General features: G+C 50.0%; 2 protein-coding genes across 6 annotated transcripts in view; one reads left to right on the top strand and one right to left on the bottom strand.

Moving 5' to 3' along the window:
• The window catches only part of NUDC (nuclear distribution C, dynein complex regulator), a 49,298-nt gene that overhangs the window by 11,838 nt on the left and 21,162 nt on the right, over positions 1-16,298 (top strand). For 3 of the 5 annotated variants that reach the window (XM_055261209.2, XM_063631520.1, XM_063631521.1), the window contains exon 3: positions 13,923-14,000. In XM_055261209.2, coding sequence (XP_055117184.1) covers positions 13,989-14,000 — 12 coding nt within the window. In that variant the 5' untranslated portion in view covers positions 13,923-13,988. Of the gene's footprint in view, positions 1-11,325; positions 11,760-12,260; positions 12,322-13,922; positions 14,001-16,298 lie in introns of those variants that run through there. The other 2 variants (XM_055261207.2, XM_055261208.2) reach the window with 2 other exon arrangements.
• NR0B2 (nuclear receptor subfamily 0 group B member 2) lies at positions 142-3,235 on the bottom strand. Its single transcript, XM_055261213.2, has 2 exons — positions 2,667-3,235; positions 142-739 (listed from the first exon to the last, which is right to left on the bottom strand). The coding sequence occupies exons 1-2, from the start codon at positions 3,196-3,198 to the stop codon at positions 498-500; spliced, it is 774 nt and encodes a 257-aa protein (XP_055117188.1). The 5' UTR covers positions 3,199-3,235; the 3' UTR covers positions 142-497.

Raw genomic sequence — 16,298 nt, 5'->3', positions numbered from 1 at the left:
TGAACTGATACTGTTCCCTGGAAAATTAGCTCCAGCAACCCTGTGGATTTTTTCCCTTGGGCTACCTCTGATAGGAGCAGGGTGGGCCCTGGAGGTGAGACAGTCCCTTCCATATGCACAAATGACAGTATCAGGCTCCAAGTGTTTCATACCTTTTATTACAAAAATCAATAACTTAATTCAGTTCTGTATAAAGTCGGTAGGACTTCTGGTCCAATGAGCAGCCTAAGCTTTCATTCCCATCCCAAGAAGGGACAGGAGTCTTGGCCCAGAGGCTGTGGGGACCACCAAAAGCCTGCCAGGCAGCTGGAGCACTGTGTCCAAACCAAGGAAGTCCAGTGTGGGGTGTGGCTGAGTGAAGGGCTGTTCCTAAGGAGCCAAGTGCTGTCTATACAGCCTTGCCCCCTCCAGGAGCATTGGGTCACCTCTGGGGATTGCCAGGCTGAATCAGCACTGCCAGCCTCTTCCCACCTGATCTCTGCCTGGGCTGGAACAGGTCACCTGAGCAAAAGCATGTCCCCAAGAAGGCCAGCGATGTCAACATCTCCAATGATAGGGCGAAAGAAGAGGTCCCCAAGCAGGCTGGTTGGAATGGACTTGAGGGTGGAGGCCGTGAGGAGGACACGGGCCAGGCGGCCTTGGGCTGCTGGGCACCAGGGTTCCAGGACTTCACACAGCGCCCAGTGAGCCTCCTGCTGCAGGTGCCCAATGTGGGAGGCGGCTTGGAGGCCTGGCACATCTGTGGGCAGAGGGGAAGAAGAGGGCTGGTGAGCACCCTACTCCCAGCCACCAAAGGATGAGACTGGCCCAAGATCTGGGTCATCAGAGACATCCCTCTGCCTCCTTTGCTTGGCCTTTGAGGTCCCACTACTACGGAGGAGGTAATTTATTTATCAATTTTCAATGTATTCATCCATCCATTTATGAAGAGGCAGTGTGGAGTAATGGTTAAGAATTAGGCTTCCAGCCGGGCGCGGTGGCTCAAGCCTGTAATCCCAGCACTTTGGGAGGCCGAGGCGGGCGGATCACGAGGTCAGGAGATCGAGACCATCCTGGCTGACACGGTGAAACCCCGTCTCTACTAAAAAAATACAAAAAATTAGCCGGGCGTGTTGGCGGGCGCCTGTAGTCCCAGCTACTCGGAGAGGCTGAGGCAGGAGAATGGCGTGAACCCGGGAGGCGGAGCTTGCAGTGAGCCGAGATTGCTCCACTGCACTCCAGCCTGGGCGACAGAGCCAGACTCCGTCTCAAAAAAAAAAAAAAAAAAAAAAAGAATTAGGCTTCCTGGGTATGAATCCCAGCACTGTCACTTATTAGCTGGGTGACCTTGGGCAAGTCACTTAATCTCTGGGCTTCAGTTTCTTTATCTGTAAAACGGGGATAATACTATTAATAGGACCTGTCTCCCAGGCTTTTATGAGATTTAAATGAACTAGTATATGTAAAACCCTTAGAATAGGGCCTAACATATGTAAGTGTGATATGAGTATTGGCTACTACTATTACAATTAATTACTACGATTTATGCGTGCCACAAGGGACTCCCGGGGAACTCTCATCTCAGATGCTCTCCAGATTACAAACAGCACTGTCTCCATCTGCCGCTCTCCTGGCCGAATTCCATAAAGACTCCTTTCCTGTCCTCCCTACACCCCTTTCAGTCATCTCTTCTATATGATCTTTCTGAACCCACAGAGGAGTTTTAGCTCTAGAGCTTCACCATGCAGCCTTCCTTTGAAGACGTGACTGAGACACAGCTGTGTCTGCCCACCCCACCTCCCCACAGCCTTCTGCAAAGGTCAGAGCAAATTTCTCAGGCAGAGTGGCAAGGGCCAGTCTCTGGAGTGAATAGACCTGAGTTGCCATCCTGGTCTGTCCCTACCTGGCTGTGTTACCTTTAGCTAGTCACTTAGCTTCTCTGTGCCTCTTTGTGAGATGGCTATTTGATGAAAATGAGGAACCGGCCAAGCACGGTGGCTCACGCCTGTAATCCCAGCACTTTGGGAGGCCAAGGTGGGTGGATCACCTGAGGGGTCAGGAGTTCAAGACCAGCTTGACCAACATGGCAAAACCCCGTCTCTACTAAAAAGTACAAAAATTAGCCGGGAGTGGTGGTGGGCACCTGTAATCCCAGCTACTCAGGAGGCTGAGGCAGAGAAAATTGCTTGAACCCAAGAGGCAGAGGTTGCAGTGAGCTAAGATTGCACCACTGCACTCCGGACTGGGTGACAGAGTGAGACTCTGTCTCAGAAAAATAAAAAGAAGGCCGGGCGCGGTGGCTCACGCCTGTAATCCCAGCACTTTGGGAGGCCGAGGCGGGTGGATCACAAGGTCAGGAGATCGAGACCACAGTGAAACCCTGTCTCTACTAAAAATACAAAAAATTAGCCGGGCACGGTGGCAGGCGCCTGTAGTCCCAGCTACTCCGGAGGCTGAGGCAGGAGAATGGCATGAACCTGGGAGGCGGGGCTTGCAGTGAGCCAAGATCACGCCACTGCACTCCAGCCTGGGCGACAGAGCAAGACTCCGTCTCAAAAAAAAAAAAAAAGAAAAATAAAAAGAAAATGAGGACCCAATGAGACAGATATCAAACCCTTAGAAGCTACCTTCCCTGGCTGGCCCCTGCTTCAGCCTTGCCCCCCACCCAGGAGTGTCTGGGAGCTCACCGGGGTTGAAGAGGATGGTCCCTTTCAGGCAGGCATATTCCTTGGGGCTAAGCTCCAGGCCCCAGAAGGACTCCAGACAGCATTGAAGCCACTGCACCGCAGCTAGGGAGGGCTGGGGTCTGTCCGGCAGCTGGCCACTGCCTCCACTGCTGCTGGGCTCCTCCAGCAGAATCTTCTTGAGTATGCTGGGCACCGGGGCCTCAGCCACCTCAAAGGTCACAGCATCTTGGGCCAACCCAAGCAGGAAGAGGGGGCCCCAGCAACCCTGCAGCAGCCGCCGCTGGTCCTGGGGAGGCAGCTGCCAGAAGGATGGCAGGTTCCTGAGGAAGGCCACTGTCTTGGCCAGAACATCCAAGGCCTCCCGGCAGGTGCGATGAGGTGCACATAGCTGGACGGGCCGGTGCTGCCTACATAGGCAGCGGCTACGGGGTCGGGGGACAGCCCTGAGGCTGGAGCTCAGAAGTGTGTAGAGAATGGCGGGGTGGCTTGCAGCTCCCTGGCATGGGCAGGCCCCTGGTTGGCTGGTGCTCATGGTTAGGGCTCTGCTCTTACTTCCAGCTCTCTGGCCGTCTGTTCTGTGCTGTGGGTGCTGTTTATATTCCCAGTGAGTGGAAGGGGGAGGGAATGGCCCAACAACCTTGACTCCAGAAGTCATGTTCATTGAAAAAAACACAGACATTGCCCCTGGCAGGAATGGTGGGGAAGTGGTGGGGGAGGGGGCATTGGGAACCCCACGTGGCGCTGATATCACCTCAGTCAATGAAGTGGCCGGTGCAGGGCACAGGGCCACCTGCCGCTCACTCAGCTGCCCCTTATCGGATGACTCAAGTGGATAAACAAGGTCATTAACTCAGGCTGTACCAGGGCACCAAGGCCCCAGGTGCACAATCAGCAGGTGTCCCCATTGGTGCCCGCTCTTGTGTGCACAGAAGACTAGGGCTTTTGCTAAGCCAGGAAGCTAGCCCCGGAGCTGGGTGGGCCTTGAATGCAAGGTCCGACCTGGAAGTGCCTTATCACTAGCTTGTTTGCCTAACCTTGGGGCCCTGCTTCTGCTGTCAGCCAGGAGCAGGCTACAGGGAAGGGAGCCAGGACCCTGGGGGGCTGGGAGGACTTTGCCCGCTGTCCAGTCTAGGAGGCCTCCTTCCTCTGATTCCAGTTCTGGGCCCCCTGCAGGAATAAGGTCCTTCAGAATCCTTATCCCCAGCCTGATTCCTACCACTCCTGAAAGGCCAGGTCTGCTGAGAAGAACTCACAGAATTATAATAAAAGATAGTTGCCGGCCGGGCACGGTGGCTCATGCCTGTAATCCTGGCACTTTGGGAGGCTGAGGAAGGGGGATCATTTGAGGTCAGGAGTTCAAGACCAGCCTGGCCAACATAGCTAAATCCCACCTCTACTAAAAATACAAAAATTAGCTGGGCATGGTGGCGTGTGCCTGTAGTCCCAGCTACTCTAGAGGCTGAGGCAAAAGAATCACTCGAAACTGGGAGGCAGAAGTTACAGTGAGCTGAGATCATGCCACTGCTCTCCAGCCTGGGCAACAGAGCAAGACCCGGTCTCAAAAAATATGTATATGTACATATACATATACATATGGTTGCCATTCTCTAAGCACCTATTATGTGTCAGGCACTTCCCACTCTAATATTGGCAGCCTCCTCCTAAGGCTAGATTCTTACTTTATGAGACTAAAAAAGTTAAAGTGACTTGCCCAAGGTCATCCCACCAGGAAGACAAAGCCCAGATCTTGCCTGACTCCAAAGTCCTTGTTTGTTTCCTTGGACCCACTGGCCCAATTGTGCAGCCAGAGCCTGAGATTCTCAGAGCTTGTGGCTAGCTGCCCCCACCTTGCTGCTGCCTACTTTGCAGACGTTGCCCACTTGTGATCTGGGCAGAAATGTTGCTCTGCTGCCACGTGGCTCCTCTGTCCCGGGCATCTTTCTCAGATGGTGGAGCACAGGGGATGAGAGAAGGTGGAGAGGCCCTTGGTTGTGTCATGTTCCTGGACCTTGGCCAGTCCAGCGTGGCAAGCCTTCTGCTGCATGCTGTTGGGCAGCCTGGTGCCCTGGATGGGGAGAGAGAGGCTCTGGCATCACCAGCCCTGGTATCTGCTCCAGAATCCATCACTTTTCGGTTGTGTGACTTGGGTTGATCCTCGAACCTCAATGAGCCTCACTGGGACAATAATGCCTGCCTGTAGGGCTGCCATGGGGGCAAAATGAGGTCCTGGTTGTTAAGTTCCAAGTGGTTTCTGGCATACGGGAGGAGGATTTTTCTGCCCCTTTCCTCTGTGGAGCTGAGCACCAGTGGACAAACAGGCACACCTCTTTCATTTGATTATTAATCTTAATCCTTAAATTTATAAAGTTCCCTTCGTGTCTTTAAATCTCACTGAATCCTCACAGTGTCCCCTTGAAGCAGACTCTGGAGTCAGACTGGCTGGGTTCAAATCCTGCTTCTTCACTTAGCTGAGTGACCTTGGGCAAATCACTTTCTCTTTCTGTGCCTCAGTTTCCTCATTTTTAAAATGGTGACAAGAATGTCTGGAGGTGGATATTGGTTTTATGGGGCCTGAAGGTTACGATTTAGAGGACCCTCTTTAAGAAGAGAATACACACCCAGGTATGGTGGCTCACGCCTGTAATCACAGCACTTTGGGAAGTTGAGGTGGGAGGATCACTTGAGGCTTCAGGAGTTCAAGATCAGCCTGGTCAACATAGTGAGACCTCATCTCTACCAAAAAAAAAATTAGCCAGTGTGGTGGGGCATATCTGTAGTCCCAACTACTTGAGAGGCTGAGGCAAGAGGATGGTTTGAGCCCAGGACTTCAAGGCTGCAGTGAGTTATGACTGTGTTACTGCCCTCCTGCCTTGCTCTAGACAGAGCAAGACTCTGTCTAAAAAAAACAAAACAAAACAAAACAACCCCCCCCACACATAAAACCTCCCCCCAAACCCTGAATATTTATATTTATTTGATCAATGTGGTCAGTGGGAACCCTTTCAAGCTGGTGTCCGTGTCATTTTGGCCTGCTTCCGTAATTGCTGGAACACTTGCTTTCTGGTATAGCAAGATACCAACTTTTCCAGCCCCTGGAATCAACCAATACTCCAAAGAGCTCTGATTCAATCTTTTAGTGGAAAATAATATTTAGAAAGCATGAAGTAGGCACTAGAATAATACTAAAAAACCAAGAAATGGCCGGGCACGGTGGCTCACACCTGTAATCTAAACACTTTGGGGGCTACAGTGGGTGAGCTGCTTGAGCCCAGGAGCTCAAGACCAGCTTGGGAAACATGGTGAAATCCCATCTCTACAAAAAAATACAAAAATTAGCCAGGTAGGTAGTGCACACCTATAGTTCCAGCTACTCGAAATACTAAGGTGGGAGGATCACTTGAATCCAGGAGGGCAAGGCTGCAGTGAGCTGTGATCATGCCCCTGCACTCTAGCCTGGGCAACAGAGTGAGACCCTGACTAAAAATAGATAAATAAATAAAAATTGGGCCAGGCGCAGTGGCTCACGCCTGTAATCCCCAGCGCTTTGGGAGACCATGGCAGGCAGATCACGTGAAGTCAGGAGTTCGTGACCAGCCTGGCCAACATGGTGAAATCCTGTCTCTTCTAAAAATACAAAAATGGGTCAGGCGTGGTGGCATGCACCTGTAGTCCCAGCTACTAGAGAGGCTGAAGCAGGAGGATAGCTTGAACCCGGGAGGCAGAGGTTGCAGTGAGCCAAGATCGTGCCACTGCACTCCAGACTGGGCAACAGAGTGAGACCTTGTCTCAAAATAATAATAATAACAATAATAGGGCTGGATGTGGGGGTTCACACCTGTAATCCCAGCACTTTGGGAGGCCGAGGCGGATGGATCACCTGAGGTCAGGAGTTCGAGACCAGCCTGGCCAACATGGCAAAACTCCGTCTCTACTAAAAATACAAAAATCAGCCAGGTATGGTGGTGCACGCCTGTAGTCCCAGCTTTTCGGGAGGCTGAGGTAGGAGAATCGCTTGAACCCAGGAGGCAGAGGTTTCAGTGAGCCGAGATCATGCCACTGCAGCCTAGACTGGGTGAGACACAGTGAGACTCTTTCTAAAAATACTAATAATAAATAAAAATAAATAAAAGAAACCATCTGGGCATGGTGGCTCATGCCTGCAATCCCAGCACTTTGGGAAGCTGAGGCGGCCGGATCACTTGAGGCCAGGAATTTGAGACCGGCCTGGCCAACATGGCAAAACCATCTCTACTAAAAATACAAAAATTAGCCAGACATGGTGGTGTATACCTGTAATCCCAGCTACTCGGGAGGCTGAGGAAGGAGAATCTCCCGAACCCGGGAAGCGGAAGTTGCAGTGAGCCAAGATCCCACCACTGCACTCCAGCCCAGGCGACAAGGGTGAGACTGCGTCTCAAAAAAAAAAAAAAAAAAAAAAGAAGAAGAAGAAACCAGAACTGTTCACTGTTATGAGGGTCACTACTCCCAGTCCTTCCTAGAGCTAATGAATGTGTACACACATGCACACACACACACGCACACACACACACACACATTTACAATTATATTTATTTCTATAATTATACATACTAAACAACATGAATTCAGACTACCATCTCCAATTCCAAGCTCATATCATGGAGTTCATTCTAGTTTTTGCCCCTTGTATATTTATACTTCCTGTCTTTCACACTGAGAAATCTGGTGTCCATTATTCTTGATTTATATATATATATATATATATATTTTTTTTTTTTTTTTTTTTTTTTTGAGACGGAGTCTCTGTCGCCCAGGCTGGAGTGCAGTGGCGCAATCTCGGCTCACTGCAAGCTCCGCCTCCCGGGTTCACGCCATTCTCCTGCCTCAGCCTCTCCGAGTAGCTGGGACTACAGGCGCCCGCCACCACGCCCGGCTAATTTTTTTTTTTTTGTATTTTTAGTAGAGACGGGGTTTCACCGTGGTCTCGATCTCCTGACCTCGTGATCCGCCCGCCTCGGCCTCCCAAAGTGCTGGGATTACAAGTGTGAGCCACTGCGCCCGGCCTTTTTTTTTTTTTTTTTTGAGACAGGGTCATGCTCTGTCCCCCAGGCTGGAGTGCAGTGGAGTGATCTTGACTCACTGCAACCTCTGCCTCAGGGTTCAAGTGATTCTTTTTTTTTTTTTTTTGAGATGGAGTCTCACTGTCACCCAGGCTGGAGTCCAGAGGCCCAATCTCGGCTCACTGCAACCTCCGCCTCCCGGGTTCAAGCAATTCTCCTGCCTCAGCCTCCTGAGTAGCTGGGACTACAGGCGCCTGCCACCACGCCTAGCTGATTTTTTGTATTTTTTAGTAGAGATGGGGGTTTCACCATTTTGGCCAGGCTGGTCTCAAACTCCTGACCTCATGATCTGCCCGCCTCGGCCTCCCAAAGTGCTGAGATTACAGGCATGAGCCACCGTACCCAGCTTTTTTTTTTTTCGAGATGGAGTTTTGCTCTTTTTGCCCAGGCTGGCATGCAATGGCACAATCTCGGCTCGCTACAACCTCCACCTCCCAGATTCAAGAGATGCTCCTGCCTCGGCCTCCCAAGTAGCTGGGATTACAGGTTCCCACCACTATGCCTGGCTAAGTTTCTGTATTTTTAGTAGAGATGGGGTTTCACCATGTTAGGCAGGCTGGTCTCGAACTCCCGACCTCAGGTGATCCACCTGCCTCAGCCTCCCAATGTGATAAGATTACAGGCGTGAGCCACTGCACCCGGCCTAAATAATTCTTCTACCTCAGCCTCTCGTGTAGCTGGCATTACAGGTGCACACCACCACGCCCAACTAATCTTTGTATTTTTAGTAGAGACGGGGTTTCACCATGTTGGCCGGGCTGCTCTTGAACTCTGGGCCTCAAGTGATCCACTTGCCTCGGCCTCCTAAAGTGCTGGGATTACAGGCATGAAATACCACATCCAGCTACTTTTTTTTGTGTGTGTTTGTTTGTTTGAGACAGGGTCTGGCTTTGTCACCCAGGCTGGAGTGCAGTGGCGTGATCACAGCTCACTGCAGCCTTGACCTCCCAGGCTCAAGTGATTCTCCCACCTCAGCCTCCTGAGTAGCTGGGATTACAGGCTCCCGCTGCCATGCCCCGCTAATTTTTTTTTTTATACTTTAAGTTCTAGGGTACATGTGCACAATATGCAGGTTTGTTACATATGTACACATGTGCCATGTTAGTGTGCCGCACCTATCAACTCATCGTTTAACTCCGCTAATTTTTAAATTGTTTTGTAGAGAAGGGTTTTGCTGTGTTGCTATGTTTTGCTAAGTGTTGGGATTACAGGCATGAGCCACCGCAGCCGGCCTGGATTTGCTTCTTGTTCTGCACATAAACTTGTTTCTCTTTCACTGCTGACATACTTCCAGGTGTCTTGGGAATCATTTATATTGGGATAAGACCTCTGATCCTGTACAGCAAGGGTCATGAGGTACAGCGAATGGTAGGAATATTCCTGGAAGCCCTTTCCACACACCAGGACAGCTCACAATGACTTAACTATACACAAAACTGACTGCCAGCCACCCAACTCTATCCCACCAAATCAATCCAAACTAAATGTATTTCCAACTCAACTTTGCCTTAGCTGGATCACCAAATCCTCGTGGCATCTCTGATATCACCTGATTCAAGGGAAAGTGGGATAGAGTGGGAAGAAATAATAATCTTAACCAATTGCAATTTTAGAATTTTGCTTTTGCAAGTTAAAAGAAAAATATATATATATGTATTTGACGCTATGAAGACATTGCTGGGGTTGCTCCCAGTGCCTAGGATGGGCCCGTGCAAGTGCAAGGCCCTGCCCACAAGAGCCCTCAGTCTGAGGGAGAAGACACAGATCAACTCCAGGAATCTCTAATCTTTTTTTTTTGAGACAGTCTCGCTGTCGCCCAGGCTGGAGTGCAGTGGCGCGATCTCGGCTCACTGCAGGCTCCGCCCCCCGGGGTTCACGCCATTCTCCTGCCTCAGCTTCCAGAGTAGCTGGGACTACAGGCGCCCGCCACCTCGCCTGGCTAATTTTTTGTATTTTTAGTAGAGATGGGGTTTCACTGTGTTAGCCAGGATGGTCTCGATCTCCTGACCTCGTGATCCGCCCGCCTCAGCCTCCCAAAGTGCTGGGATTACAGGCGTGAGCCACCGCGCCCGGCCGCAGAATCTCTAATCTAAAGGGAGAAGTCTCTAGTCTAAAGTGGGGAACACGCAATTCCAACCACAAGAGAAACCTAAAGGAAAAAAGGAAAGAAGAAGGCGTCAACTGTGTCAAATGCACCTGAGAAGTTAAGATAATAGTGGTTCATTGGCTTTGGCAATATGTAGCACTGTAACCATATCAGAGCCTTTAAAGAATAGACTAGAATAGGCCGGGTGCAGTGGCCCATGCCTGTAATCCTAGCGCGTTGCGAGGCCGAGGCAGGTGGATCACTTGAGGTCAGGAGTTTGAAACCAGCCTGGCCAACATGGTGAAAACCCCTCTACTAAAAATACAAAAAAAAAATTAGTTAGGCGTGGTGTTGCCTGTAATCCCAGGTACTTGGGAGGCTGAGAATCACTTGAACCTGGGAGGCAGAGGTTGCAGTGAGCTGAGATCGAGTCACTGCACTCCAGCCTGGGCGACAGATCTAGACTTCGTCTAAAAAAAAAAAAAAAAGAAGATAGACTAGAATAAACTGTAGAGAGATGGAAGGTGAGGGAGTAGAAAAACAAGCAAACAAGTTTGCTGCAAATGAGAGCTGAAAATTGGAGAGGTAGCAGCAGAAGAAAGTGGGGTCATGGAATAATAATATAAAAAACAGGGCTGGGCATGGTGGCTTACACCTGTAATCGCAGAACTTTGAGAGGCTGAGGCAGGAGGAGTGCTTGAGACCAGGAGTTTGAGACTTAGCCTGGGCAACACAGACTCCATCCTCCACCTCTACCAAAAAAAAAAAAAAAAGAAAATCAGTGCGTGGTGGTGTGAGCCTGTAGTCCCAGCTACTCTGGAGGCTGAAGTGGGGGAGGATGGCTTGAGTCCAGGAGTTCAAGGCTGCTGTAAGCCATGATGGCGCCACTGCACTCCAGCTTGGGTGACAATGCGAGAACCCCATCTCTAAAAGAAACAAAATGACATTAAAGCGTGTTTGTAAATTGAAGGGAAGAAGATATTTGTGATGCAGAAGCTAAAAAAGGGATAATTAACAGGGTTAGAGTTCCTGAAAAGGCTAAGATGATGAGATTCATTGCACAAGTGGAAGGATTAGCTTGGATGGCTGGGTCCTGTCCCCGCATTAACAGAAGTGAAGGTCAATTTCAGCACCTGTCGTAAATTCCTGGGCCCAGTGCAAAATGAAAATGTGGGGCTCCTTATTCCAAAATTATTAAGAATTTCAAGACTACAACAGAAGAGCATGAAATCAAGCGTGGAGCCTTTCTAAGCCTGGGTGCTGTGCGACTGCAATTTGTACTCCCATGAAGCTGGCCCTAGTCAAGTACGTAATGAGGTCGATGAGGAGGAGGCTATCCTGTGTAAGTCCCTTCTAGGATTGGAAGAGATGAGTAAGGCTACTCTCAGCTTCACTGTTCTGCAAGCTGGGGGGTCACTAGCAAGGGAGAGGAGCAAAATTTGTCCATTTTTAACTTCCAACCCTGCCAGATTTGAGTCCAGGGCTTTCTAGAAGTCTCCACGGCATCGGGTGACCATAGCAACTCATGCCAAACTCTCGGGCCCATGGTTCCGCCCACCGCTTCCTGGACGCGCTTGTTGATTGGCTCAGAATGTCGACCAATGGTCGGCGAAGTGGATTGCTTGCCGCACGGTCAATGGCCGCAAACCGGGAGGAAGGCGGGAAGAGAGGAGGAGGAGGCGGGCCTGGGCGGCCGCGCGCGTGCGTGTTTCCGGCTCCGCTGCGGAAGGCGGACGACTAGAGTCGTTGGGCCCGGCGCGACCCGAAGGAGCGTAGAGAGCGCGGGAGTAGAGTGCAGAGCTCGGGACGTGGATCGGAGCCGGCGCGATGGGCGGAGAGCAGGAGGAGGAGCGATTCGACGGCATGTTGCTGGCCATGGCTCAGCAGCACGAGGGCGGCGTGCAGGAGGTAACGGCCCGCGCGGCGTCGGCCCATCCGGCGGCCCTGGCCACGCTCCTTCCGCTTTTCTCTGCCTTCGAGGGCTGAGACCCACCCCAGCGGCTCGCGGGCTTCTGGGATGCCCCCACATTCTCACCGCGCCCAGCTTCCGGCCTGGCCACCTGCCAGCGGGTCTCACCCGGTTCGCATCAGTCCCGGGCCCCCGGCGCCCCTCAGTAGTAGCAAATTATCGCGTCCTGAGCTTTGGATCCCCCTTTAGTTTCACATATGCCCCCACCTCCGTTTCCATTTTGATGGCGGCTTCCGAGGAGCATCCCTTAGTAAGAACCGTCCCAAATATCGTGATTTGGATCCACCAAGGCTTGCGGCGAGCCGTGGAATGTGTGTGTTAGGGGCGCGGGGTTATGTTAGCACGTGGTCTTGTTAGGCCTTGAATGGGGGAATAGGAGGCCTGTGTTCACGATTAGTTTCCACCACCTACCAACTTGAAACCTTTACATCTCTCCAAGCCTGAGTTTCCCTGTCTGTGAGACAGCTGCGAATACCGGTTTCCGGAGAGTAGTGAAGAACCGTAAGTTCTCAGTAATAAGGCCTCTTCATTCAACAAGTATTTGTCGTGTAATTGATGTGTGTCCCACACTCAACAATAAGGGCCAACTGTTACAGATCCTGGAGTTGGTTTTTTTGGAACAAACACAAAGTTGGAGGTAGAAAAGTCTGTCAGGATCAGAACTCTCATTCTCAGAGCCAGAGAAGTGGCAGGGATTTGCCTAGATCAGGCAACACGGTCCTCACTTAGACAGGTCAGTGTGCTTCCCAGAGTCCATGGCTGATTATGTCTTACTGGAGGTAGGTTTCCATTGGACTTTCTATTCCTATATAACCTAGGTGTCTGGTGACCAAGGACTTCTAAGCCCTTTGTGGTAGGGAGAGTGTTTCTCATTTGCAAGTGTGAAAAGCCTTCCTGTCTCCATTCCTCTAAACTGTTGACACAAAACTAGATTTGGGAGCGAGTTCATTTTTGAGCAAATTGAAAAAGTGTCTAGAAGCAAGAATGAAAACCATTGAGATACGTTCTAGCATCAGATTTAATCAGATTTAGACCCATCCTTGGGCAAATAAAGGGCTGGTGTGTGCTGACCTTAGGTCACCACTAGATTGTTTCATTCAGCAAGAATTTTACTGAGCATGTACCTTTAGCCATGTCTGGTGCCCAGCATTGCAGGTGGCAGACAGACTAAGCCATGGTTCATGGTTCCTATTTGTAAGGTGTTTACCCTCTGCCAGTGGGTCTCTTGCTCTGTGCCATACATTGCTAAAGGCCTCACCTCCATGACCTCATGATCCTCATCAGGTCCCTAGAAATAGGTACTGCATCTTATTCCTGTTGTACAGAGTTAAGAAACTTCTGCAAAGTCAAAAGGTAATATATGTCCATCTGATGCTCAAACCGTTGGCTACACTTGTAGTCCAGCCAGAGTTAATCCATCTTATCACCCTTTGAAGTGGCTTCATTTGCTCTCCTCCTTCTTGCTTTGACCCAGTAACTTAGCCAGTGTCTTTTTTTTGTTTAGACAGAGTCTCACTCTGTCACCCAGGCTGGAGTGTGGTGGCACGATCTTGGCTCACTGCAACCTCTGCTTCCCGGGTTCAAGCGATTCTCCTGCCTCAGCCTCCCAAGTAGCTGGGATTACAGGTGCCCACCACCTGTAATCTGGCTAATTTTTATGTTTTTAGTAGAGACGGGGTTTCACCATGTTGGCCAGGCTGGTCTTGAACTCCTGACCTCAAGTGATCCGCCCACCTGAGCCTCCTGAAGTACTGGGATTATAGGTGTGAGTCAGTGTCTTGATGGGATTTTTACTTCTGGAGAGGAAAGCTGGGCCCAGGCTTTTCATGCCCTGGATGCAGAGGAGTGTTCCATACGCTTAGGCTTCTTCTAGCATCACAAGGAAAGTGAAAGGCGCACACGCACACACAGGATATGAGAAATCTGCTTCATGGTGGAAGTGACTAAGAGAACCTGCTGGGGAGATGTCTCCTCAGTTGGGAGGCTCAGAGGAAAAATAGTCAAGTCCCAAGTTCCCTCCTAGACAAAAGAAGTTGACTTGTGTGCAGTTGAAGGGCTCGCAAATGCAGCTCTACACCTTTAATCTTCTCCCCCTCTTTCAGCTTGTGAACACCTTCTTCAGCTTCCTTCGACGCAAAACAGACTTTTTCATTGGAGGAGAAGAAGGGATGGCAGAGAAGGTAAGTGTTGGAAACCACTGTCCTTTGGGCGGCTCTGTCTCTTCAGAAGAAAAGCTCACCTGTCCTTCCTTTGGCATAACAGTAACTCAGCAGAAGCGAAATGCCAAAGGTGAGGAATTGGGGAAGGGAAGGAAGCTGTCATTTCTTCAAGCTGCACTCCTTGCTCAGCGCTCTATCTTCCTTATTTCCCATGATTTTTGCAGTTCTACAAGAGGGGCAGCTGTTAACTATCCCCACTGAGGAAACTGGCTTAAGAGAGTTTTGCACCTTATCCAAAGTCTTGAGCTGAGCTGTGGGAGAACCAGAGTTGAAACCAGTCTGTTGTAAACCTGTCTTCTGCCCCGACACAGTGCCTCTCAGTTCCTTTCCAATGAGGAGGTTTTATTTATTTATTTATTTTCTGGGACAGAGTCTTGCTCTGTCACCCAGGCTGGAGCGCAGTGGTGCAATGTCGGCTCACTGTAACTTTCGCCTCCTGGGTTCAAGCAATTCTCCTGCCTCAGCCTCCCGAGTAGGTGGGATTGCAGGCGTCCGCCACCACACCTGGCTAATTTTTGTATTTTGATAGAGACTAGGTTTCACCATATTGGCCAGGCTGGTCTCGAATGCTTGACCTCATGATCCACCTGCCTCAGCTTCCCAAAGTGCTGGGATTACAGGTATAAGCCACCGTGCCCAGCCAGGAGGTTTTATTTTTACTTTTATTTATTTTATTTTATTTTATTTTTTGAAATGGAGTCTCATTCTGTCACGCAGGCTGGAGTGCAGTGGCATAATCTCGGCTCACTGCAACCTCTGCCTCCTGGGTTTAAGTGACTCTTGTGCCTCAGCCTCCCAAGTAGCTGGGATTACAGGCAGGTGCCACCATGCCCGGCTAATTTTTGTATTTTTAGTAGAGATGAGGTTTCACCATGTTGGCCAGGCTGGTCTTGAACCCCTGACCTCAAGTGATCCACCCACCTCGGCTTTCTAAAGCGCTGGGAGTACAGGTGTGAGCCACTGCACCTGGCCTGAGGAGGTTTTAACTAATTACCTAGGAGATGAGACTGGACAAATATTAGAAACTGATGCTTAGAAATAAATTTAGAAATACTCAGGTATGTCTTCCCAGATGCTGTGACTCAGAGTTTAAGGATTTCTGTTTTGTAGTATTGATTCTGAGACCTTGAACTTCTTTCTGATTCCTTAAGGTTGTAATTATACTTTTGAAAATTGTTATATCATGAGGATTTTTTTTTTTTGAGACAGAGTTTCACTCTTGCCCAGGCTGCAGTGCAATGGCATGATCTCGGCTCACCACAACCTCCGCCTTCCGAGTTCAAGCAATTCTCCTGCCTCAGCCTCCCAAGTAGCTGGGATTACAGGCATGCACCACCACGCCTGGATAATATTTGTATTTTTAGTAGAGATGGGGTTTCATCATGTTGGCCAGGCTGGTCTTGAACTCCCGACCTCAGGTGATCCGCCCACCTCGGCCCCCCAAAGTGCTGGGATTACAGGTGTGAGCCACCGCACCCAGCCTTTTTTTTTTTTTTTTTTTTTTTTTTTGAGACGGAGTCCTGCTCTTGTCATCCAGGCTGGAGTGCAATGGTGCGATCTTGGCTCACTGCAATGTCTGCCTCTTGGGTTCAAGCAATTATTGTGCTCAGCCTCCTGAGTAGCTGGGATTACAGGCGTGAGCCACCATGCCCAGCACCATTATCTTTATAATAGACATAAATAAGAGACATAATAAGAAGGAGACGTTCTTTGCAAACTGTTTTCTGTGGCTTCAGGATTCTAACAAGTTGGTAAACTCTTTAATGTGTCCTGAAGGTCTGAGGCCACTCTGTCATAGACACATTACCTAAGAGTAGGAGTCCCAGGTTCTTGGTCTAGCTATGTCACCTAGTCGAGTTCCCAGCAATGCTGTGGTTCTTTCCATCTTTCCATCTGTAAAATGGGAGAAAGTAGACCCCCTCTAGCTCAGATATCCTTTCTGTATTGTCACTAACACCTCTGGCTTTTCTGTGGGCCAGACTATCTGTAAAACCTCATGTCGCAAACTTACAAAAAAATACAAAAGCACTTTTAGTTTTTATAGCTTTTGGGACTAGTCGTTTATTTTTTTTCCTTTTTTTTTTTTTGACACGGAGTTTCATGCCTGTTGCCCAGGCTGGAGTGCAATGGCGCGATCTCAGCCCACTGCAACTTCTGCCTCCCAGGTTTTAAGTGATTCTCCTGCCTCAGCCTCCCAAGTAGGCAGGATTACAGGCGTGCACCACCATGCCTGGCTAACTTTGTATTTTCAGTAGAGAT

The sequence above is a fragment of the Symphalangus syndactylus genome, chromosome 22 (assembly GCF_028878055.3).
Source record: "Symphalangus syndactylus isolate Jambi chromosome 22, NHGRI_mSymSyn1-v2.1_pri, whole genome shotgun sequence".
NCBI lineage: Eukaryota > Metazoa > Chordata > Mammalia > Primates > Hylobatidae > Symphalangus > Symphalangus syndactylus.
Note: the sequence above shows the minus strand (reverse complement) of the source record. Positions and strands in the feature narration are given on the sequence as shown.